At 41.0% G+C, this 25,853-nt stretch overlaps 1 protein-coding gene across 10 annotated transcripts in view; it reads left to right on the forward strand.

Moving 5' to 3' along the window:
• znf521 (zinc finger protein 521) overlaps nucleotides 1–25,853 on the forward strand; it is a 93,284-nt gene that overhangs the window by 35,064 nt on the left and 32,367 nt on the right. For all 10 annotated transcript variants that reach the window (XM_017422457.3, XM_037981775.1, XM_037981774.1 and 7 more), the window contains 2 exons: nucleotides 8,254–11,756; nucleotides 11,883–11,967. In XM_017422457.3, the coding sequence (XP_017277946.2) occupies nucleotides 8,254–11,756; nucleotides 11,883–11,967 (3,588 nt within the window). The remainder of the gene's footprint in view (nucleotides 1–8,253; nucleotides 11,757–11,882; nucleotides 11,968–25,853) is intronic.

Below are 25,853 nucleotides of genomic sequence, written 5' to 3' on the forward strand. Positions count from 1 at the left end.
GAGGAACTGCCTCTTTCCTGTTTGTGCAGAAGTCCACCTGAAGTGGTCAACTGCCCTTCCTTTTCACAACACTAGCCACCCGGTATGCACAGAAGATGTCTCGGCTGCTGCTACCCCCACCCTGCAAACAAACTGTTCCACCTGGATTCTTCATTCTGGTCGGATCATTTTGCTGAAGAACTGCATTTATAAGAAAATTCACAGCCAAGTTGCTACAGCATAATGCAAAGCAATCAAAACTTTACATTTCTAAACATCAAAATTACATAAAATTTCAGTGTTTTTCCAGCCAAAATAACCTCTCATTGTGTCACATAGTGATGCTTTGTTTGAAACAAACACTACTAACAAGAGTTTGAAAGACTGTATTTTATGCCAAACCAGCTACTTACCTTAACTTCTCCAATTAGTGTTTGTTGATTGGAAGCCCACCCACAGCACTCTGAATAATAGCCTCTAACTGACAACAAATACACCTTTTTAAACAAACAATAGTGTTCTAAAGTCTCATTTTCTTGCCCTCTTGGTAATTTTTTTATTCTCTAGATAAATGTAAAAACAGCACATTAACCCTTGTGTGCACCAAGTCGCCCTGTGTTAGTTTTTCTGAATGAAAAACAGAACAAATGCATGATCAAACAACAACACACAAAAAAATGCTAAATGTTCTGTGAATAGATGTTTCTCACCATAATCTAATTGCTCAATTAGTCTTTAATGCCACTAAAAATATATTTACTTATTAATTAAAGATATGCATTCTGTTGCATGCTTAAACCAAATGAATATGAAATGTAGAAATTAAAGGCACAGCATTCCTTGAAGGAATGTATATCACCCAAAATCATTTATGCCACAGTTGTAGCCATTTTGGTCCAAATTTAAAAATAACATTTTGCGCAGTCTCGCAAAATCATTTGATATGAACTGATATAGCACTATGTTTTATAAATGGCTTTCACCTGCTACCATCCCACACTTTTGGCTGATTATCTGTAAAACTGTCCGATTTATAGCTACCGGTATATTTGTATTTGCTGAGATCGCTTTGCTGTGGCGGCCATCCTGAATCAGATTGACTCCAAACATGTTCTCCAGACGAAAGTCATCTCTAAAATGTTTTAAAGTTCAGACAGTGCAATATTTTAAGAAACTAAATTAATGATTTTCAGTAGAAATAGCACTTAGTTTTTATTCAAGCATGTCAGCCCTGATAAACATTGCAGGGATGCATGTTTGTAAGATAATGTGATTTGATTCAAGCTATCACAGAGAAAGAAATGGCCTGCTACTGTAAAGGATGACTGGCCGCCCTACTTTTCTTCCTCTGGCCTTCCATTTGTCTAGCTTTCCCTGGTTGCCACTGGGGCTCTGTGATTTCTGGGACAATGACCAAGTGCTCCTGTCTGAGCTGGGGGACGTGGGTAATGTGGACAAAGTAGTTGACAGTTTGCCGCTTCCCCTCGGTTGAGGGACAGAGCCACGAGGGCCAGAATAAATGGACACCCACACCACAGAGTCAGGACCGCGCTTGATGTTCCAGCCCTCTCGTTTTTTTGTCAGACCCCTGCGTGAAAATATCCCCGCTGACTGCAGTTTGGGAGCTGTGAGCGATTCTCCTTGAAGTTATTGTGTGGAAACGTGTTGTGTAGTGGATGCACATGATGTTAGGTCAGAGTAACTTGCTGATGAAACTGCGGGAAGCGGGTCTTTATTTCAGCCTGTGTTTTTTGTTTTGTTTTGTTTTGTTTTATTGTGTCCAGTAAAAGACAGTATCCTTGTTCGTCGATCCTCCTGATGCCCCCCCCCCCCCCCCNCCCCCCCATCCTGTAGCATGGTGGATTTGATTGATCTGTAGCACGGGGGGAGAGGGACCTGACATTTCTCAGTGATGTGTAAAAACATATTGTGTTTGCTAAAAAAGGAGAAAGAGACAGACATATGAGTATACAACTCCTCACACCACTACCATACACCTTCACGCACACACACACAAACAATATAATGTCAGAGGTTGGGAATTTGGTGGTAAATTGTAGCTCCTTTAACTAGCTCATCTTGGTTATTTACTTGGTGGTTAGCTGCATGGAGCAAAAAGCCACATCTAGCCAACTGGCACTTTTGTTTACAGCTACTGGGAATGATCAGTGTTTCATTTTGACTGGATTTGATGTCTTAAACTAGGATGTTGCAGGGCTACTGTGAGTAAAGCTCAGAACTGGGCCCCTTCCAGTAGCTCATGAGCTCTCAGTCCTAAATCAAACGAATGATTTGTTCATCTGACTGGAATTAGTCCCGCCCCCCAAAAACAACTCCATCCATTTTTCTTTCACAAACAGAGTAAAACATCTTAATGTTTTTCTCCCCCACCTTAGCTATTAGACTTTAAATGATTGTGTCACAATCGTCGCAGTACACGATGGCGTGTTGTTCAGACACGCGCTCCTATTTGGGCATCAGAACAGGAAAAGCGTCGAGATGACACATGCACTGTCTCCTGGGACGGTCTCACTACTTTTCCCAGTAACTGTAAAAAGATCCCCTCTCTGAATATGAAGTGGGGGTCACAGTGTTACATCAGACAAGTTGTCAGCTTTTTGTTTATTCAATGAATCCCCAATCCCCAATGTGCCACAAACATACTCACACAAACACATCTCTTATGACAAGCGCGGTGTACAGATCTCTGCTACAACACACGGGAAGACGAGGTTCGGTGGCTGAAAGTATGACCAAGCTTACAAACAGCTCATAAACAACTAGTTTGCTATAAAAAAGTGGCAAATGACTTGCAGCAAAAACACTTTTCTGATAAGATAAGGTCCAGGACTTGGATAAATTTGCCTCTTTGAATAAAAGAGATGTTGCAGTCAGATATTGATAAGCCGTCGTGGTCTGCTTCCAGCAGCTCAGAGAAGAAGGTCCAGACAAAAAGTAATGAGTTTTCCCAACACAAAGACCCTTAAAGGTGTCAGAAAGATATAAGAGTAAACAAAAAACATTTTATCAAAATTATAGAGACAGATGGGTCTAATTTCAATTTATCTGCTAAAAAAATCTAATCAGTTTGTCTCACATTTTAAAATATTTGCAACAAGCACACACTTTTTTTTCTTGTATTTAGTTGTTTACTGTAAATGTAGATTTTATTTTTTATATTTTTTTAGTGGTCTTTTATTGTAAAAAAAAAAATATCAAAAACAATCCATTGCGTTTGAAAATGCACCAAAGCCCTGGGTGTGAATGTTAAAAAATATTAAAGAAACATAATGCCCTTGCAAAGCAATTTATACATACTTTTTCTTTTTCATTATTGTTCTGTAAAAAAGTCTATATCTTTTTTTAAGTTATTACCTAACCATATGTTTAGCAGCAATACAAATTCATTTCAGTTTTTTTGTTGTTATTGTTTGCTTGTTTTGCTTATTCAGTTTTAGCTCTAGATAGAATTTTTCTTCATTCCATCTTTGAAAAACTTAATATTCTATTGTGCATTTGTCTCCACAGACAGATTTTATTGGATTTGAATAATATGAATTACAATGAAATATTTTATTTAATATCATATAATATCAGCGAATATTTTTTCTGACTATTCTTTGTTTCGTGTTACTGGGAGAGCGAGGCTCTTTTTCCTGTAAACAAAGCTATTACAGAGTGGTATGTGGCTACATTGAAATCAGCAACATTTTTGGGGTTTTTTTTAGGTTTTATTTATCATTAAGCTTTCAGACAATATGTGCCAACATATGTATTAGTCTAATTGGGGGGAAATGTCATTGGGATAATTAATGGCTTCCTCTCTTAAAAATAAATAAATAAACTGCTATATATCTGGCAAATTTCTAAACAATTTAAATGCATGAATAAAAATTTCCCTTGGAGGTTTTTTTAAGGCTTCACTGCCTTGTACCAAAAAATAAAACTTGCCTTTTCCCAGAGTTAAGGATCTTATTTGAGCAGGAGTATTTACTCTGGGAGAAGGTGCTATAAATGAACACAGAGGAAGTGGAGCACAAAGAGTACTTCAGACTGGTTTAGAGGAAACTGAGACCTGTGTGTAAAAAAGGGGATTTTTTGCTTTCTTCTACTGTACAAGAATTAGAAAATAACTAATTTGTTTATACCTGCAGATATCCTCCACATTTTTGGCATCACTGCAGGCAAAGTTTTATTTTTATGTATATTTTAGGCAGTTCTGATATCCTGTAGCTTTTATTTTTTGCCCCCTCAAGTAAATACGTCCATGGCACATTTTTTAACCATTCCCTACAGCTGCACTCCAAATGAAGTTGTTTTGTTCCGTATAGGAGACCTTTAAAAAAGAAATAGGGACGGGAAGAGACAGAACTCCCAGAGAGGGACAGGCCTTAAGATGGAGGTCTTCCTCCCAGGACGTGACTGGCTGTTGGCTGGAGGATGCTCAGGAAGGCCTTGGCAGACCAACAAAGACAGCCCTTCAGCTGCAGGGTGTAGTTTTTCAGGCCCCAGCATCCCCTTTGGCAGCAGCACAGAGAGTGCTGGCGTGCACAGGCCCCCGGCCCGAGAGACAGGGAAGTAAGGCCCGTTCTTTTATTTACTCAGGCTGCTGCCGAGGCCTGGGTATTTCTTGTCTGGGTGAAGAAGGAAAAAAAATAAAACAAGTCTCTGTCTTTCTTTTTCCTCTTGTGGTCTCCCGAGAAGGAATGTTCTTTCATCTACAGTTGTTCACACACTTGTTTCGGCCATTGCTCCACTATACATGTGCATGCCATGTGTGCACAGTTTTTGTATTTCGGTGCGTATGTGACAGAGTGCATTGTGTGTACTGGTGTTCTCTTATGTGTTTTAAAGAGCCAGTGTGTGTGTTATGTGAAAAAATATATATATTTATATACACTCTATTTGTCTCTCTCTTTGTCTCTCTCTCTGTCTTTATACACACACACACACACACATACATATATATATATATATATATATATATATATATATATATATATATATATATATATATATATCTTTTGATGGGGTTAAGTGGGAGATATAATATGTAATACATCAAAGTATTTTTTTCCTCTTGGTTTCCTTAAGGTAACAAACAATAATGGCATACTACTCCTTTAATGTTCTTTTGCAACATTAGCAACCTGTTCACTGAGTCTGGTTTGGGGCAATCAGGAAAGATTTTATTTTGGTTTTGGTTTTTGCCCATTTTTAATAAAATTACAAACCAATATTTTCTGATTACTGCAACAATATATGATAAATATTTAAGAGGCTTTGAAATAGGCCCAACCTTATGGTTTCTTAAAGATTATTAAAAACTTGTCCAGTGTTGGGCAAATTCACACTTTGCAAGAAACATTTTAAAGTTTAGTTCATACAAACTAAAATGGAATAGTTCAAGTTCAAAGATCACCACTTGAAATGTTGATTCAAATTCACAGTCGTAAAACATACTACTTCACATTTTTCTCACTTAATTCTTCTCTCTGAAAGTGGCCAGTGGCTATTGTTACTGAGGAGGCGTACCACACAGCCTACATGAGTGTGGAGGTGTACAAATCCACACAATCACTTTCACACACAGGCTAGTTGCTTTAAAAGTCCATTCCTTAACAAGTTTCTAATGATTAAATGGTCAATCTGATGACAACAGAAGATAGGTAATGCTCAGAGTAAGGCTTGCATAATTCTGACCCATACAAAACATCGTCTGACCTTAGCTCTTTAGATAAAAAGTGTCAATAAAAGCCAGTTTTGAGCCAACAGATAATCAAGCTAGCAACTGAACCTGTTTTTTTTTTTTCAATCTGTACATGTGAAAGAAGGGCAATGCATAAGGCTGCAGACAGTCGGTGGAGTGAATGGACACTTGTTCTTGTAGAACTCCACCCATTTTTTCTTCTTCCTTAAAGAATTTTGTCCAAACTGACCTGAGAATCCGTATTGTCAGTGTTTCTTTTTAATTTATTTATTTGTTTTTTCACAGATTTTTAAAATTCATTTTTAACAAAAAAATATATCTATAAAAAATCACAGGAATCATTTTTGGACAGTTTAAGCATCAAGCTGTTCATTTTGGAAATTTTGATGCATAATTTTTACAAAGCATTTGATTTTAGTGTTAAATTACCAAAGTAGAACATAAATACAATTCATTATCAGTGCTGTGGTCTTATTTAATCTGATTTGTTTGCAGTATTTCTTACATTTACTAAAAACTGTTTAAAACCTATAAATGTCTTCTTTTTGCAAATTGAAGTCATTCTTGCGGTTCCCACGTCCCCTATAGACATTATTTTATTTATGTGTGTTATTAGAGTAAGGCACTAAATAAATGATATGCATCATGTAAACAAAGATCAAAAATGAAATGAGGTTGTCCTGACAGCTGAGTAATATCTCGAGGCAAAGCCTTCCTCATTTAAGACAGCAGAATTTCATTTAGCCTTGTATTCAGTCCCATTTATTTGTTTGTTTTATACTATTGTCTCGGAGCCAATATGTTTGACTGTGAGGCATTGGCTGAGGTCATTCTTCTTGCACTGTCTTCTTCTCGTGTACCCTGGGAGGCACTATGAGATCGGGCAGATCCGCCCCCTCTGTGGAGGAGGGCAACGCACTGAGTCACTCATCCTCCCTCAAACCACAGCGAAAGAAAATACTGAGACATGGATGAGAGATAAAGCAAGTAAATAAGGCAAGGTTCGCTCCTTGAGTGAGATGTGCGTGCAGAGTGGGCGCCTTGCCAGGGTGGGAGGTTTCCGGGAGGGCCACGGTGTGGAGGTGGGCTCTCAATGTGCCGCTTTCAGCAGTTTGGAGGGGCAAGGGAATGGCCTCCGACCCCATCTGTTTCCTGAAGATAGGCCCTGATAGGGGTAAGTGCTCTGAGAGGGCATGATATCCTGACAAAGGGCAGAGCTCACAGTAAAAACAACAGACAGGGAGAGAGAGGAAGAGAGAGAGAGAGAGAGAGAGACTTAGATTTGTCAGCTGAAGGAGAGTAAAGAGGCTGGATCCTGGAAAGAGCTCATGCTTTTCCTCTGTCCCTCTCATAAATCTTTTTGCAGTTTCCTCTTGTTTTTCCCATTCCAAGTTATGGCCTTTTGGCCAATTTTTCTTTTTTTCTGAAGGGGCTGGGATTACAATGTTATTTAGGTAAGGAAGTTCACAGCACTTACAGCTCAGCAGCGGGAAGAAGTGGTCTGTAACCCTTTGAACCTGTGGAAAGTAGTGTTCTGTGTTTTCCATTCACAACAGCGGACAATGAACCATTGGATTGGAATGTTGGCAAAGAGGCAATTTATGTATAGGGACACTTTAAAATTGTTTTTAAAAGAATAGAGGTTATATTAGCTGACTGGCTTTCTGTGGTCAGTCTGCACACCTGCTCGGCCTTGAGTGAGGGAGTTAGCCATGCAGTTTCCGTTTCCCTGTCCTCTCCAAGCTCACCTTTCCTCACCAGCTCATGACAATCCCATCCATCCAGGATCAGCTGCATTACAATTTAGCACACACTACACAGGCAAATATGGTAATATTGCATATGTTATAATCTGATATCGGTTGACTGATGTTCTGAAACACACATATTTCATTAAAAATCATCCCTTCTGCAGCAGCGAGTTCCCAAAGGCTATGCATAGCTGTGGTCTAAGTTGCACATTTAATCTTCTCTTTTTTATTTTTTTAAAGCTCTTTTGCTTGTTTTTTTCCTCTTGACTTAAGGTCTTTTGAAGGGTTCATGTTTTTTTTTCAGAAATATTCTAGTGAGTGTTCAGGAATAATAGAAATGTTCTAATTTACCTCATGCAGGGCTTACATCCTAAAGTACACCCATTGTCTTGTGTTGGCTTTAAATGTCAGAGAGATTGTGTTTTGAGTCACAGTGGGCTAAGCCATTACATGACCACATACAAGGTTAATTGTAGTAAAAGTATTTCCACTTATTCTGTTCTCTAATTATACTTTAAATTGCATATTTAAATTTTACTTTTCAGATAACACCTAAGGAGAGCTATTGTTTCCACTAAAGCTGCTGAAGAAAAAATGATGTACACTATAAAGAATTTTAAATTCATACACCACAACTTTATAATAACTATGACAAATAACACCACGGTGGCCCGCCTTTGCTATTCAAATGAGTGTGCCAAATAAGCTTGTACAGCAGTCTTAAAAATGACTCTCTGGCATACTTTCTTTTTCTTTCCTTTTTTTGTCCTCTGATTTGCCCTAATGCTTTGCTTTTTCTATCCTTTTCTTCAGACGGTGCCGATCTTGAGGACGACCCTTCATGTTCTTGGCCAGCATCATCTCCCTCTAGTAAAGATCAGACTTCACCAGGACACTGCGAAGACTATGAATTTGGAGAAGATGAAGGGGGCCCTGGCCTGCCATACCCATGCCAGTTCTGTGACAAGTCTTTTAGTCGCTTAAGCTTCCTTAAGCGTCACGAACAGAGCCACGGAGATAAACTCCCTTTCAGCTGTACCTTTTGCAGCCGTTTGTTTAAACACAAACGCAGCCGAGATCGACACGTGAAGCTACATACCGGTGACAAGAAGTACCACTGTGGTGAGTGTGACTCTGCCTTCTCTCGCAGTGATCACCTCAAAATCCACATGAAAACCCACGCCTCCAACAAACCCCATAAGTGCCCTGTGTGCCGTCGAGGCTTCCTTTCCTCCAGCTCTCTACACGGCCACATGCAAGTACATGAGAGGGGGAAAGATGGCAGCAGCTCAAGCTTTTCTAGAGCTGAGGAATGGAAGCTGAAAGAAACCCGGAAATGCAGTCGGTGTGAGGAAGGCTTTGACGTTCCGGAGGAGCTCCAGCGGCACATCGCAGAGTGTCATCCTGAGTGTTCTCCATCAGAAGATGGAGGCCTAGGTGCCACCCTGCAGTGCATCTACTGCCATGAACCTTTCAGTGATGAGGGCACCCTGCTGACCCACATTGACCAGGCCCACAGCAGAGATAGGAAGGGTCACACCTGTGCTATCTGCTCTGAGCACTTTCTATCTGTCGAGGACCTCTATGCTCATATGGATATCCACCAGCTCCCTGAATCCAGTAACCATAGTAACAGTCCTTCATTGCTTACTGTGGGCTACACCTCAGTTTCTAGCACTACTCCTGACTCAAATCTCTCTGTTGACAGCTCTACAATGGTGGAAACAGCACCGCCTGTTGCCAAGACAAGAGGAAGAAGAAAGAGAGCTGCTCAGAATGCATCTGACATGGGAGGGCGGTCCTCAAAACAGCCCAAAGTCTCCTACAGTTGCATCTACTGCAACAAGCAAGTGTTCTCCAGCTTGGCTGTACTTCAGATTCACCTACGAACCATGCATCTAGATAAACCAGAACAAGCTCATACTTGCCAGTTTTGCTTAGAGGTTTTGCCCTCTTTACTAAATCTGAACGAACATCTCAAACAGATCCACAATGCAGAAGACCATGCTGCCTTGTTAGCCAGCCTGCCCGATGCCCTTCTTCAGTGTAACTTCTGTCCAGAGGTGCTGAGTGATCTGAACGCTCTGCAGGAACACATCCGCTGTTCCCATGGCTTCCCCAGTCCTGTTGCAAAGGAAAGCAATGCCTTCTTTTGCCCCCAGTGCTTTATGGGGTTCTTGACAGAGGCTACCTTGGAGGAGCATGTTCGTCAGACTCATTGTGATGGGGGAAGCCTGCGCTTTGACTCCCCCTTGGCTGTAACTCCCAAGGAACCCATAGTAGAGGTTTACTCCTGCTCATATTGCACCAACTCCCCCATATTCAACAGTGTTTTGAAGCTCAACAAGCACATTAAGGAGAATCACAAGAACATTCCTCTGGCTCTAAACTACATCAACAATGGAAAGAAATCCTTGCGCACTCTCAGCCCCTCTTCACCAGTATCTGTGGAACAAACTGCCATGCTAAAACAAGGTAGCTCTGCTTCACGTGCTACCAGTGAGTTCATATGTAACCAGTGTGGAGCAAAGTATACGAGTTTAGACCTTTTCCAGACTCATCTCAAAACTCATCTGGATGGCCTACAACCTCAGCTCACATGTCCGCAGTGCAACAAAGAGTTTCCCAACCAAGAATCCCTTCTGAAGCATGTGACAATACACTTCACTATTACCTCCACTTATTACATCTGTGAGAGCTGTGACAAGCAATTCACTTCAGTTGATGATCTGCAAAAGCACCTTCTTGACATGCATACTTTTGTGTTCTTTCGCTGCACTCTGTGCCAAGAGGTGTTTGACTCTAAGGTATCTACACAACTCCACCTGGCTGTAAAACACAGCAATGAGAAGAAGGTGTACCGTTGCACATCCTGCAACTGGGACTTCAGACACGAAACCGACCTACAGCTGCACGTCAAACACAGCCATTTGGAGAATCAAGGCCGTGCCCATCGCTGTATTTTTTGTGGCGAGTCCTTTGGCACAGAGGTAGAGTTGCAGTGCCACATTACTACCCATAGCAAGAAGTACAACTGTCGCTTCTGCAGTAAGGCCTTTCATGCCATTGTCCTCTTGGAGAAGCATTTAAGGGAAAAACACTGTGTGTTTGAGGGAAAGTCCCAAAACTGTGGCACTAATGGGTCAACAGTAAGTGGTGGAGAAGGCCAGCCCAAAGATGACGCTGAACTACAAGGTCTTTTAACTAACAGCCATGGTCCAGGAGCAGGCGGAGGATCTGTGGTGGAGTCCCAGAACAGCCATGATGGAAGTGAGGAAGAAGTGGACACTGCAGAACCCATGTATGGGTGTGAAATATGTGGGGCATCTTACACTATGGAGTCACTCCTCACTAACCACCAGTTAAGAGATCACAACATCCGCCCTGGTGAGAGTGCAATGATAAAAAGGAAGGCTGAAATGATCAAGGGCAACCATAAGTGCAATGTTTGTTCCCGTACCTTCTTCTCTGAGGCTGGGCTGAGGGAACATATGCAAACCCACCTTGGGCCTGTCAAACACTACATGTGTCCCATCTGTGGGGAAAGATTCCCATCTTTGCTTACCCTGACAGAGCACAAGGTCACCCATAGCAAGAGTCTGGACACAGGCAGCTGCCGTATTTGTAAGATGCCACTGCAGAGTGAGGAGGACTTCCTGGAACACTGCCAGATGCACCCTGACCTGAGAAACTCCCTGACGGGTTTCCGTTGTGTGGTTTGCATGCAGACCGTGACCTCCACATTGGAGCTCAAGATCCATGGTACTTTCCATATGCAGAAGACAGGCCCAATGTCCTCCAGTCAACCCTTGGTCCGCAACAATATAATGTCTCAAAACCAGCAGCCACACCATGCCCAAAAATTTTTCAAGTGTGCCTCTTGCCTAAAAGATTTCCGATCCAAACAAGACCTGGTGAAGCTGGACATCAATGGACTGCCTTACGGACTCTGTGCATCTTGCGTGACTGCTGCAGGCTCCAAGAGCTCCAGCCCTACAGTGAATGGAGGAAGGCAGCAGCAGGGCGGAGCAACCACTCCAGCATCAACAGCTGCGTGGGTACAAGGGGAGAGTCTCAGCCCTGGAGATGGAAAAGGCAAAGGTGTCTCTTCATCATCCTCTTCTTCCTCCACATCTTCATCTTCTGTAATCAAGACACGCTGTTCCAGCTGCAATGTGAAGTTTGAGTCTGAGGCAGAGTTGCAAACCCATGTCCAGACAGTTCACAGGGAACAAGGTGGGGATAGCAACAGCGGTCAGCTCAAGACCCCCCAGGTGTCCCCCATGCCAAGAGCCAGTCCCTCACAAACTGAAGAGGTATTGCTAACCAATGCTTTGTTGAATATGGTCAATTCTGATTAAAATTAATGAAAAAGTGAAGTTAATTCATTTTTACTGCTGTATTAAATTGATAACTTAATGTTTTTTTTCTCACGTTCATAGAAGAAAACATACCAGTGCATCAAATGTCAGATGGTGTTCTACAGCGAATGGGACATCCAAGTACATGTGGCTAACCACATGCTGGGTAAGAGACTTTTTTTTAAATTTAATATGGTTTCTGTACCATTTCTGAATCAAATGACGAGTTCATAAAATGTACCTGGTTTTTTAAGTTTCTAAATAAAATAGTCAATGCGACCTTTTCATAGATACTGCATTTAAATGTTAGGTGGAATGATTTTCTGTCTATCATCATTACAATATACAAATTAAAAACAATTTTTCCAATTTCATAGCAGACATTTGATTATCTTTAATCAATTTCAAGTTTTTGCCCTTTTTAAAACGATAAATCACATATTAAAGATTGATGTGATATCATAATGAAATATTTGACCCTGTCTCACTCAGGCTCACATGTATCTGGATCACATCACCAAATAGGTGGAATTATTTTAATATTTTTTAAGAATCAAATGCATCTTCAGTGTTGTGCTTTCACAAACATGCAAGTTTCATTTTTCCATGCATGTGAATGGTATAATATAGTGTTTTGTGCATGCTTGTGGAGCATCATCTTTCAACTTCAAACCATTTTTTAAAGATAGTTTGAAGTAGTGCAAAACATGCAGACTATTTAAATGTTTCATTTCCAGATGAAATTCAAGCATACTACTGGTATGATTAAGCTATCGTAATGATATGCCCACATTTGTTTTGTTTTTTTTTTAGTTTGTTGGCTTGTTGCCTCTTTTTCCTCTAAAATCTGAATACATTTTGGAGCATACTTTTCATTTGTTGATATGTGATCAACCAAAAAGTTCACCTAATGCTGTATTTTACAAATTTACTACAAATTCTGCCTTTTCTGTGCACGATTCCTAAGCTGAGAGTATAAAGCCAACATCCACATTTTCAAAATGTCTTCACTTTTGGTTGCCATTTGTATGCAGGCAGAATAATTTATAGAGAGGAGACAATTGGAAAACAGGTTTTCTTGCCTGCAGTAAGTAGGCGTCTGAATTCCGGTCTCACGTTCCTTTATTCATTCATTTATTCAGCTCGTTTGGCGGCTCTTTCATTACACTGCATTATCTGTTGTCTTCAGTGGGGGAGAGACTCATTGATCTGGAACCAAACCGCCTCTCTGTTTGGGACACGCTTCTAGGCGCAGGTGAATTTAAACACGGTGGGCAATTCTATCAGGACTGGTAGGCAATTCTATCAGGGGCCCACTGTTTGTGCATAAACAATCAGAAGCATGTGATTTGTGATTTTGATTCTGCGGTGTATTTGCAAAAGAGAGAGACAAGCCTAGAGTGTGTAGGTGTGTGTTTTGTATTCATCTTTGCGATCTGCTCACCCACTAGTCTACTGGGGGTGCCTAATACAGTACCATGCCAGCATTAGTCCTTTCTCTCGCAAAGGCAGGCACGGAGCACACTGGGAGGGTAGAAAACAAACCCCCCTACTGGTTATTTTATGTCTTTCAGCCGCACAAGCACACAGTTCCCTCATAATAGTGGAATTCAGACAGCTTAAGATAACAGGAGGATAGGTGATTGGGTTATTGTCTGATGTCTTACTTCTATGATATGCCACTGCTTAGTATTCAACATGATAACAGGTTTCATCTGACTTCTCAAAAGGTTTCTGTTATGCATTTGTTTTATGATCTCTAAAAAATGAGGAAAACAAAGCTTATTGTAATGTGAAACAAAAGGAAAACCGAACAGAACAAAGAAAATGTGTTTAACTGTCATATAATGTTAGAAAAGTTTCAAAAACTGATTTCATGGCTTAATATAGATTCTTACGAATTTTTCTCTTGTAATGTAGAATATGGATAAAGTCAACCCAATCCGTTAGCACTTTGCAGCTAATTTGGGACAAAAAACAGAAAAAAACCCATACCCATTTGGAAAACCTCTAAATACCTTTTCCACAGAAAAAAGGGACACTTTCTCCTTTTAATGGCCATCTGCACAGGAGAGGAGAAACAGGGGGCTGGGGTCATCTCCGCTCAGCTGTCAGCGTTATTAGCGTAGGTAATGGAGCAGACGCTGGATTCATAGGGGTGTTGTTTTCATCCATGCCCCGCTCCATGGTGTCAGTTCACACTGATAACTCTATATATAGTGATGTGTCGTGACATAACTATAGTGCTAAGTGTATGAAACAACAAAACCTGAGCCTGTCTCACTCAGACGGGTTCTTATTAGCTGCCTTTGTAACACAATAGTCTTGGTGAACCAAATGCAAAAAGCCTCCACCTTCACCTCCTCTCCTCCGGACAAAGTGGCCGTAGCTGCCTCTTCTGTAAGAATGCCAGCACATTTTGATGCATGAATATTACAGTCAGATGATGGCGGCCCTGGTTCTCACATAAAGGGCAGTTCTGGAGCTTAGCTACTCCACATTTACTATGATAATGGAGGTAAATGAAAGGGAAGGAAGAGGCCACGGTTGCAGAGGGGTGTGCTGCAGACCAGCCCCAGCCAAGCCTGTGAACGGCCCCACGTGTCTTAAGATGGAGGCTGTAGCCTACTAAGGCCCAGATGGATCAGTACACATTTGCTGTACAGCTGGTCGCTCTGTTTGGGGACCTGGTGTGATACTCCTATGGAGAAAAAAAATGATATCGCCACCATCCAAGGAGCAATTTAATAGCAGGCCAGAAGACAGCTGGCCACTCTTTAGTTTAGAGTTTTTTTGGCATGGCACACTTACAGAATTGAGGGTATCCGATTTTTCTCCAGAGACACACAGATTTTTACAGCTTTCAGCTGTTGCAGTCACTATCAATCCATTCATTTTCTATTATATCTTCAAATTAAAATATATATATTTCCACACTGGAAAATATTTTAAATTGTTGCAGTTTCTCAAAGTCATCTTTTTTTATTTTCTCGTTTTAAGAAGACCTTTGAAGGTCTTTCATTGGCACAAAAGCCTGTTTGGTTTTATCAGCATGCCATCATGACACCCCATTGCTTCACTTTGACCCTAGTGTAAACTATGACATTTGGAGCCTCACGGGGGGCACGTTTGGCCCATTTATCGCTCTGTTTCAAATGTCCCTCTGTGGATTTTCAGAGCCCCAACATGTTTTGTAGCATGGGCTCCGTCTTAAAGAGTTTTGAAGGTGAGAGGGCATTTTTTTTTCTTTTTGTCATAATCTGTTTTCAGTCTCATCCTGCTCACTCCAAGCAGCAGCTGCCAAGGTGGCAGTGCTCAGAAGGACAATTGTAAACAAACAAACCAAACTACATCCTAGAAAAGTGGGTTTGGGGTCACCTCTACAGATTTTTTTTTTGGGTTGGTGACAACGCTGAGCTCAAAGCCAAGTCAGGGAGGAGCCTTCTCTCACAGAGAGGAGCCAGTGGCCTGGTCGGCCCAGGCAAAGGGGGGCACTGGAGGGGTGGAAAGGTTCGGGGGCGGAGAGGGAAAGGCACATTTGCTGTACAGCTGGCCGCTCTGTGTGAAGCAGGCACTGTGGGCTGTTACAGACCTGGAGAGGAGAGCGAGTGAGAGGCCTTTAGCTCTCCTCTAGCTTCTCCTCCTCCTCTCTGTTCCTCCTGTCCACTATCTCCCCATTTTACTCTATCTCAGTATCTAGCGCTCACATTTTTATATTAAGTGAGCTCCAACATGGCAAAACATATTGTGTTGGCTGTTAGCACAGAAACCGACAGGAGGCACACTGTAACAGTTTTTGAAGCTGAAAGCCTTGTTTTGTTTCTTGCTAAGGGTTTCAAATTATCCTTGACACATATCCTCTTGTTTTGGGCCTCAAGAGCAACTTGGCTGTTGTACTTTGATTATATGGTCTCCATCAGTGTCTTTTCCCTGGTGAATACACATTTATTATTTCTTTAACACTTTTTTTCTTTCTTGATGCATTAAAAGAACACAAGATTTACATACTTTGTTTCTTTTCTTTAACCATCTTTGATTAGGTATGTCTGACGGTGTTCCCATAGTTTCTAAAACTCATTCATAATGCGTAAACACATGTAATCTGTTAACAAACATAACCAAACACTCCTCATTTGACTCCTAGGGGGCCGGATCACAGTCAGAACTCAATAAACAACACAGCAAAGGAGCGGGATCAATCTTATGAAATAAATAAGGGAACAGGTTTGGACCAGCCACTGGAAACAAAAGAATCCATCCGTGCCATACACTGAGTGTGATATCTGCCTGCTTTTATTAATTGGCGATTAATAACGCCTTTCTGTTCGTTAGCATAGTCACCTCCCGTGCAGCCAAGTGTGCTGCTGCTAATATGCAATTATGTGCACCTTACTGCTCGTTACATTATACCTCTCCCTGACTAATGTGGGGTCCATGAGGAGAATAGAAATCAGCACGAGCTGCAAAAAAACCCACAGCCATCAATAAGATTCTCACACTCTTTGTGTTACTTGCCTGTCTGGGCGGAGAACAAAAACAAAAGAAGTTTCTTACAAATTCCTCGATGTAACCGGGAGACTGCATTAAAAGTTTTACAGCTTTGCAGAGACTGTTTTGCTCTTCCTGGTGTTTTTGTTGTAAAGCAGAGGTAATTGACATCACCATGGGGATGCTCTGTTGCTAGGCCAGACAAGCTCAGTCTGATGTGGTCCTTATCTATTGATTTTCCTGACATTTCCCCACACCTCACAGACTAGGCCAACATGTGAGAAAATATCTGGTGCTCTCAGTTCATACAGCCTGCTTGTACAAACTCCAAGCGAGCACTTGCTGCCCCTCGCTGCATCGCAATTGGTAGGCTGATGTTGCAGTGCCGACTTGGGGCAAATTCCTTCCATCGATTGGCTGAAATGGGTTTACTTGTCGGGTAATCTCTACACAACTGAAATTATAATCTCATTGCAACAATTTACAAGGGAAACATTTAGCAGAAAGCTTTTCTTTGCAAGTCTAGTTTAAGACTTAGGTGACCTGAATAAAGGTAGGCACTTCCAGGCCGTCCTCCTGCTATGTTTTATTGATATACAGTAGAGATGTCTCTTTTAGAGTGTTAATGCCAACCCTTGTTCCAAAGTGAAACCCATAAATACTGGATGATCAGAATTAACCTCTGCATTACTCCTCTTCCCCATGGTCTCTGAGATGTCACCAAGGGTGGAGGTGCATGTGCACCCCTGTTCTGATGGGGTTGCTTAGCAGTCTGACCAGAGGGGGGCTTATGGGAGAAGTGCAAACAGACAGTCCTGCCTTAGTAAAGGTCAAAGCTGCAACCTACACCTCTCAAATCCCAGGCTGGCCCTGATGGGACCAGGGTTCCGAACATGCCTAGAGAGGCTTGTGGTGAGGGAGACATACAAAGAGTGAAGCGGTGCCCTGCCACTGAACTGCATTGCTTTTAGAGGTTGTCAGCACTAACAGTGTGACAAATCTGTTCTAACTTTGTGTAGTAGCTTTTACTTGGTGTGTTTTGTGAAATGACATGCACACTGTGACACAAGTAGCAATCATGGGCTGCCGAACAGGAAAGGGTTTCAGTATTGTTCTCAAAGCTGTTGTTAAGTATGTTTCATAGGTGTGAAGAGATATGTTTTAAATACAAGCAGACTCCAAAAGACTTTGGCAAAAAAAGTAGTTTAACTCTCTTTATGGAGCACAATGGTGGTTTTTCCAAAGTGCCATGTGACGAATGACCATCCTCATCAAAGTTTGGCTGTGTGAATGGCGGGCAGGGGAGGAGAGAGTGGGGGGGAATAGGGTTCTGAAAGGCCCCCCAGCGTCAAAGCCTTAATAATCATGTGAGCAGCGCTGGACTTCATTACCCTCCTGTTCGACAGGCCGAGTGCCAGCCCGGATTGCTGGCTGGCTGTGGCAAGGTCAACGGCGGAGGAAAAACCAGTTACTGTGTTACTCTGGAGCGGAATGGAGAGGGGCGGCCATCTGTCAGCTCAGGCCTGCCATACCCGCAGAGCAAATGGACACGGGCGGCCAGAGGAGAGGCCACAGACACCCATAGAGCTAAACCCAGAGAGCATAACTCTGGGCTGGCCAAAAACGGGCCTTGATACCACTAAAACACATATCTATGTACACACATAGAGAAGATAAGGCTATCTCCAAGAAATTTGGCAGCAAGTTGTGTCTGCGTTATTTTTTTTTAGCTTCAGCACACTGTTGGGCTCCCACAGTTTTAGATCCAGATGGCAAACCATTTGATAAAAAGTTGACAAAAGTTTTGCTTGTTTCTTGCCAACACTAAATGTGTGTAATCATAGTTTTCCTTTATGAAGACACTGTGAATATGACGGCAGGAATTATTAAGTTGGAGAGACAGCGGACTCCATTTGCGTTATTTTTAGATTTTATACTCCTCCGTATCAGATTCTATATTTAATGTTTCACCTTTCTGATCGTTTGTCAGCAATTGAGTTACATGAGCCCTCTCTGTGAGGACTTTTACGATGCCTTCTGGCCAATGTGGAAGAACCCTGTGGAATGTTCCAAAGGTCTGTAATAGGTTTCAGGTGCTATGGGCCACTAGCCAGCCCTCCCCCCGACTTTCCACCCTCCTTTGTCAACACAATGTCCAACAGACAAAGCACCAAAAAACATAATTTGTCTTGTTTTTGAAACCTAACTATTATCCTTAACCAGAAGTATATATATTAAATGTTTACTTACTAAAATAAAAGCAGTTTCTTCCACAAATCTGGCTGCAAATCAAGCAAAACTACCTTCTGCATTTAACGTCCCACTACTTAGCGCAGCTTAAGTTTCTGCTTGTTTTCTTCCTGCACCAATAGTACCAATCGCCCCCCTGGCTTGAGCATCAACATACTCCGGAAAACCGGGAGATGGTCCTGGGCGATTCCCCTCACATTAATGGAAATCACACAGGAACTCCCCGGATGAAAGCTCTATTAGTTATTAAGGTTTAATGTTGAGATTGGTGCTTATATGTTGACTGGAGTGTGCAGTGTTGCTGATGTGGAATTGTCAGAGAGATGCAGATTTAGTGAGGAATTAGTGTACACACAGGATTTAATTAAGGGGATCTATTTCCATCTTGTTAGAAAGAGATAATGTGAGTACTGCATGCATTATGGGTTACCATATTAAATGCTGCTTCCTGTAAACAGCATAATATTAACTACCTTTGGGCATGTAGATTATAAAATATAAACAAAGTGTTTTTTTAGCATAGAGTAATTATACCATAAACATATTGAAAAGCACGTTTTAAAAACATTTTCATACTTTCAGTCATTTTTTCCTGGAATGTCTATATTTCTTTATATGCAAATATGTAAATTTAAAAAGTAACAGTCATTGGAGGTAAATTGGTCTCATTTGCACTTCTTCCATTTGTCTTGTTCTATTTCGAGCACAGTGACAAGAGCGTGAACACTAAAATGACGTGGCCTCTTTGTTTCTCCATTTGTCCCATCGTTTGCCTAGAGACGCAGACCTTAAGCCACTCTCTCTCTGATTAATCTTTTAACATTTATAATTACTAATTAAGTTAATAAGAGACTTTTAATGTAGTCCTCTTTCAATGGGGAGCAGAGAGGACAACAGATCATTAGCTTCAATAATGAACACGGATGAGACAGATAATGGCCCGTGATGGGTGAAAACTGACAGTTACATCCAGTAAGGCGAGTATGTTTGAAATGCTGAGTGCAACTTGCACTTTATGGATTCACAGGAAGACAATGTGAGGAGCTATATTGATAACAACAAGAGGTTGTAAAGAATGACAAAAAAAAGGTTTCTACTAATTTAAGTAAATATTTACATGTGATGCAATACATATATTGCTTAATGTAGGCTACTTCTGCATTCATAGTGGTGGTAAAGTTAATTTCAAGTAAAAATTTTATTATTAGATTAATTTATAGTGGTTTTATTGAGCTTTTGCTTTGCCTAATGTTGTTGGTGCATCTCATTATCTCATCAGTACATTAGCGTCTGCATTATCCTGGTGACTGTGAGTTGCTGCCCATTAAAAAAGTCATTCCATCTCAATATTTTTTTATTTAATTTCATTTTTTTTACCTTAATGACAATGCTAGTCTGGCACGATCCATGAGCCTTCCCACTTTGGGGAAGGTGCTTATGCCATAATGATTATTATCATTAAGAAGATATTAATGTGCTTGGTGTTTGCGACCCAGCTGCTCATCATGGCCTGAGCTACCACAGGGAGCAGAGCCGCTGCCAAAATGGACAGTGCATGCAGGCCACCGCCCACCTGTCCAGAGGTTTCAGGGTTAGCAGAGGTCACAGTTACCTGCCTCCCCCCGCCCTCTGATGAAAAGCAGAGCGATGGCTTGCAACTTCAAATTGCTGCAGATAAATTGTGTAATGTGGGCTTGTGTTTAACCATGCAACTGAAGTAAATGTAGGCATCTTCCTCTTCTACAATTTCAGCACTCGTGTTAATTATAGTTATGTTACTCTGTTGTGTGGGGAAATGCATGTTTTCCCTGCAGAGATTCGTGCCACATAATTATTCATTGGACTGAAATCTTCCTATTATTTCAGGCCTTTCCAGCAAAAGTGCACAACTGTAATCCTCCATATGTTTGCATTAAATTAGAGTTTTATGAATAAGTTGTTCATTTTTTCCTAATTGTGTTAATCAAATAAGATTTTTTTTCTCTTCTTTGTTTTAGATTTTTGGTGGTAAATCAGAGGTGCAATTATTTCTGTTTTGAAGCCGCTCATACAGAGATAGATGGTGTAAAACTGAAGAGAGGCAGCCTGAAATTCCTGCAGTCTCTTAGTTTCAAATTGCTGCTTCATTAGGGCTTGGAAAAGAAACCCATAGTTACATTTAATCAAACGAATCGGTGTGGCAGACCAACATAATCAATCACAATCCTTGTCCAATATGCTGCATTCTGTAACTACCAAGCTGGCTTGGAGAAAAGTCAATTATGGCCCCTGTCTCTGCTCCTCTGCCGGGGTTGCTGTAATCCTTTACAGTTTCTGCAGATATTTTCATTATGCTAATACGTGTTGTGTGCATTTCACACATACAACCTTTTTTCTGTATGCTTTTTTATATTTTACTGCTAGTTCCTGGATGATTCAGTCTGTTTTTTGTTTGAAGAGTGCAATGTGCCATATCTGGAATAATCAAATTAAGTATTAATGATTTTTACTCTCAAACTAACACTCTTGTTACACAGTGGGCCGCAGTCAGGGATGTTGTTCATATTTTATATGTTTTGTATCCATATGGACCTACTCTCACTGTCTCGGTTTGTATAAAATTATTTACAGTTTTTATTTATACATACAGTTTTTCCCTTCCTATATCCTTCAGCTTATTTATGTGCATGCACAAACTCTGTAAACATGCTTATAGACACTCATCACTTAATCCATCAATCTTGTTTTCCCGTCTTGTGTGTTCCTTCTCCCATTTCACTTCTGCACTCGTCCTAGAACACAATCACCATGCTGTACATAATACACACAGGCAAGGAAGCACACACAGGCACGTACACACAAGGTAGCTAGCTTGGTTGGTGGGGGCCGTGGCTGCAGCTCTTCTGCGCAGTCCCACAGTGGCTCCCGGGGCTCGACTGCCAGTTGTTTGCCAGCGTCTCCGTGTGGAATTCATTCAAATTAAAGCGGTGGAATGAGGCCCGAGTCCCAGAATGCCTCGTCCCTCTCCTTCATCAGCATTCCGCCGATGAGAGTAATTAAAGCAGAAATTAATTCTGCTGTAAGCAGAGGAGCCACAGAATAACTGATATTAGAGGCTGGATGATGAATGCTTGGCATCAAGGGAGGTCTCAGGGGAGGGGAGGAAAATTCACAGATCTTTCATTCTTTCTTTCTTTCTTTCTTCCTTTCTTGCTTTTTTTCGTTCTTTCTTTCTTTCTTCTCTACATTGACTTACTATTTGTTTCTCACCTTTGCTTTTTTTTTGATCCATCACAGGAACATTTGTCTTGTTTTCACCACCCAAAGATTTGTACATAAAGCCAAAGACATTGCCAGAAAGCTTCTTTGCTCAGTAACAGTATTTTACATTCTGCCACCACTGGTCATTTGCATATTCAGTCAACAGGCATTTTAGCCCATACTGATGCTGCAAACACTAGTGAAATATTGCTAACAGAAGCCAACAGTAAGACTCTTTTCAGATAAATTTCTAATCATTTAGGACAGAATTTTAGGTGTTACTGGAAAAAAGAATCATAATGTGCGAAACATCACAAACAGATAATTATTAAATTAGACTGTGTATAAAGTTTGACTCACTAAACTCTTTGTATTACTTTTAAAACAGCTTTTATTTCTCAGGCGTAGTTGAAGACTGAACCTTGAAGCTCTCCAGATGATATGATATCCTACCCAGGATGATTCAGTGATCCTTCATCTCCCTTGACGTTTTATTTTTGGAATGGCAAAGCTTAAGCGAGAGCAGTCACAAGACTGAAAGACAAACAAGTGAACTCTTGAAACACCAAGGCTGAATGAGATCGTCAGTGTTTTCCTCTCTTAGAATCAAATGGAATTGAACAAAGGTTAGCTCTCTTTGGGACTTTATGGTAATGTGATATACGATGCTGCCATGGAATTTGCCAATGCATGTCTTAGCACAGTCTGACTCCAAGGATGGAGCGGATGGTAATTGCGCTGACCTCTGCCCCTCCCTCTCTTCTTCTGCCCTCTGGGTAAAAAGCCTGAGGAGGTAATAAACAATAGATAGATTTGTCTTGTTTGCGTTGCAGCTGCACTCCTAATGACACGCGAGATTGGTCTCTATTTTGCAAATAATTCATGCCAAGATCTGCAGGTAGTTAGATTGCATTTTTAATTGGTTTTGTGCAGGAATGTAACAATCAGATGTAAATGAATTGAACCTCAACCTGAGATTTGCTGACTGGTATTAAGAATTTAGCAGGCTGGCAAAAGGCTTGAAACACAGAATGAATAATCAGAAACCATACAGAGCCACAGCTGAAAAGAGACGCAAAAGTAGCTGAACTGGACACAAACCTGTTGATGAAGTCAGTTTAAAAAACAAAAAGGCTTTTACCAAATGCTTACATGATGGGAAAGTATGCTTTGTCATTACACTTAAATTTTTACTCTAAATACTGTAAACATATAAAGTTGGTTTATTTTGTACACCTGCGTGAAAGCTTTCTTCTGACAGAGAACAGGTCCAGGTCTAAAAATCTCACCAATGATAAATAGTATTTAAAAAAACAAAAAAACTGGTTCAAATCATTTTTAACGTGTAGTGTAGATAAAATCATAAACTTCAGGGCAGCTGCCAAGGTGGGCACCGAAAGGACTGAGGCAGGTACGATGTGAGCGGAGGTAGGCAACGTGTAGTTTTCCAAGCTGTGTGTACAAAAAATGGCTGTAATGTTCAAGACATTACTTAGTCACAAACACTCAGAATTCAGTGAGACTGCAACAAAAAAAATAGCCTACTTTGAGTATTATTCATATTGAATGTGAACATGACATTATAGTAAAAATACTTGTTTGGGGGATATCTGTATGATATTTATTGAAATACACTTAAAAATATAAATAGATAAGTTTTTTTAAACAAGTATAGTTATATTTATAAATGTAATTTGCTGATTATTTATGCCAAAGCAAGATGAAAGATCTAGACTCTCCTAAATAATTATTAATGTATGATAATGTACTCATGTTCTTCAGATCTATAGCATATAAGCAACATAATCCTAGTCCCTGTCTTGCACATCATTTAACTTTCTATTTCCATTTATTCTTTCCTCTTTTGGAAAGATGATGTGAAGCATGAAGCAGAAATAGTAAACATACTGTAAAGGCATTTTCCTATAAATAATTTAGCACTGGAGTCTTTTTATAGACTCAAGGTTTACCTATGGACCTTACTAAAAGCTTCCTACTTAACTGAAGTTTTCTGAGTTTATCCACAGTGTATCATATTGCAACAGCAACTGATGTCTTCCTCCATCGTTCAAATGCCAATGCTCTTATGAACTGTAAGGACACTTCTTGATATCTGCCGTCCTGGAAATGACGGCAGTGTTGTTTGTTTCTCTGCTCGGTACATGCTTCAATAAAAATATACTCAAAATGAAACCTTGGTGTAACGATGACCTTAAACGCAATGACACTCTTTCCCATAACATTGTCCTGTCCAATAGTCCAGAACTCCCCTAAGAGGCCTTACAGCAAGTCTTGGAGGAACCAAATGAGAGAGAAATCGATTACTTTCCTCTCTCCACTGTCTCTGCCCTGGCTGAATTACTGAAACAAGATGCTGCACTTAGAGGAGTCTTTGGAGAGACTCAGGCAAAGAAAGAGTGGTGAGGGAGAGAGAAACACTTTTAGGGACATGGGTGCCATTTAGACGAGGACCATCTTCTCACAGAAAGCCACTAAAAGCAGTGAATGATCCTCTTCCTGTCCCTGACTGGGAGATGGTTAGCCTCCTGTGGTTAAGTGAATACAGAGCTTACACTCGGATCTGAGGTCAAAGCAAGATCATTAAAAGAATATTCATTTCTGAAATCCAAGCATGACCGTCACGTACATGAAGCTGTATCATTTCATCTCCAGTTAAGCATCGTGTGGTGTGTCACAAGCGTGGCACCAGGTGACATGACCTCATTTTTTATATTATTTGCAGACTTCATGATGTCAAACGAGTGCTGTTTAACATCAACACCAGGTTTTATTGTCAAAACTATGAAGATGAAATTGAAGCTTGCTCGTTTGGTAGACAGAACGTGGTGCTTAAGGGACCCAATCCCTGTAAGTGCCATTAAGTGGAAATTGGCGTTCACATATTCCAGTGGTTTGATTAATTACACTCTCTCATGTGCTTTCATAAAGGCCCAATGAAATATGGGGAGCAAATTACATTGTGTTCCTGTATCCTGTTATGTAAAAGCAGTTTAATTATTGACACATGTTTTGCCACATGGAAAGGGGAAAGGATTGTCGGACATGAATAGAAATCACGCAATATGGAAGAGTGGAAGCAGCACTTCAGATGGCATGTGTTTTTATATCCGTGACTCAACTGATGTTTTTGCTTTTACTTCACCTTAGATTCTCTGCGCAAATATCAGCTGATCAGTTGCAGATGCCACCGTTGTAAAAGAAGAGTCTCGTGAAAGTGACTGGACTTTGAAACCTGTTTAACTTTATGAGCCAAGACTGCGTTTTTTTAAAGGTCTTCTCTAATAAGTATGTGGTTAAAGCAATATTTTGTGGAGGCTGCACAGTCTCTCCAGGGGATTAAAAGATCACTGCTGGCTTTGTGTGATATCTTAAGATAGCTCTTTTTGATCAGAGCAAAGGCTTAAGCACTGCTTAGTTACCGACACATGGCTACTTTGAACTCAAAGAAGCAGTGTAAGAAGGCAACAGGCAAATGTGCAGCTTTCATACAAATCTATGTTTTTCTCCTTTCTTCCTTTTTTCTTTGTTCTTAGAGCTTTTGAAGAACAGCACCCTCTAGTGCCATGGAGACTGAATAACATCACCATGCTTGGGTTGTGCTTGCCTTCTGCTGTAACCACCAGTACTTAGACTGCACTCTATTCTGTATTCTACAGTGTATGTGGAGGTATTAGCACATAAAACCCTCCTACTGTCATATGAACCGACTGCTGTCCCTGGGTTCTACGAACAGCAGGGCTCTGATACTCAGTCCCAAGCTGTTTCTGTTTGCCCAGAACGATCAGGCCTGGCCTCATGCTCCCTACCTGATCTAGTTGACTGGGCTGCGTAAGTTAGGTAGGCAGTGCCTGTCTCCATTCCCCTCCTCCCTTCCAATATGCACTTGGACCCAGGCTCAGGCTGCACCTTTCGTGTTCCACAGGGATAGGGGGCCAGATGGAGGAATTTGATTAACCAGCAGTGGAGGACCAAATGTTCAATTGGATACAGAACCAGTTGGAAAACGGGAGGGAGCAAAAGATGAGGCGGTGTGTGTGTGTGTTTGGGGGTGGG

Source organism: Kryptolebias marmoratus, linkage group LG20 (assembly GCF_001649575.2).
Source record: "Kryptolebias marmoratus isolate JLee-2015 linkage group LG20, ASM164957v2, whole genome shotgun sequence".
NCBI classification, from domain to species: Eukaryota; Metazoa; Chordata; class Actinopteri; order Cyprinodontiformes; family Rivulidae; genus Kryptolebias; species Kryptolebias marmoratus.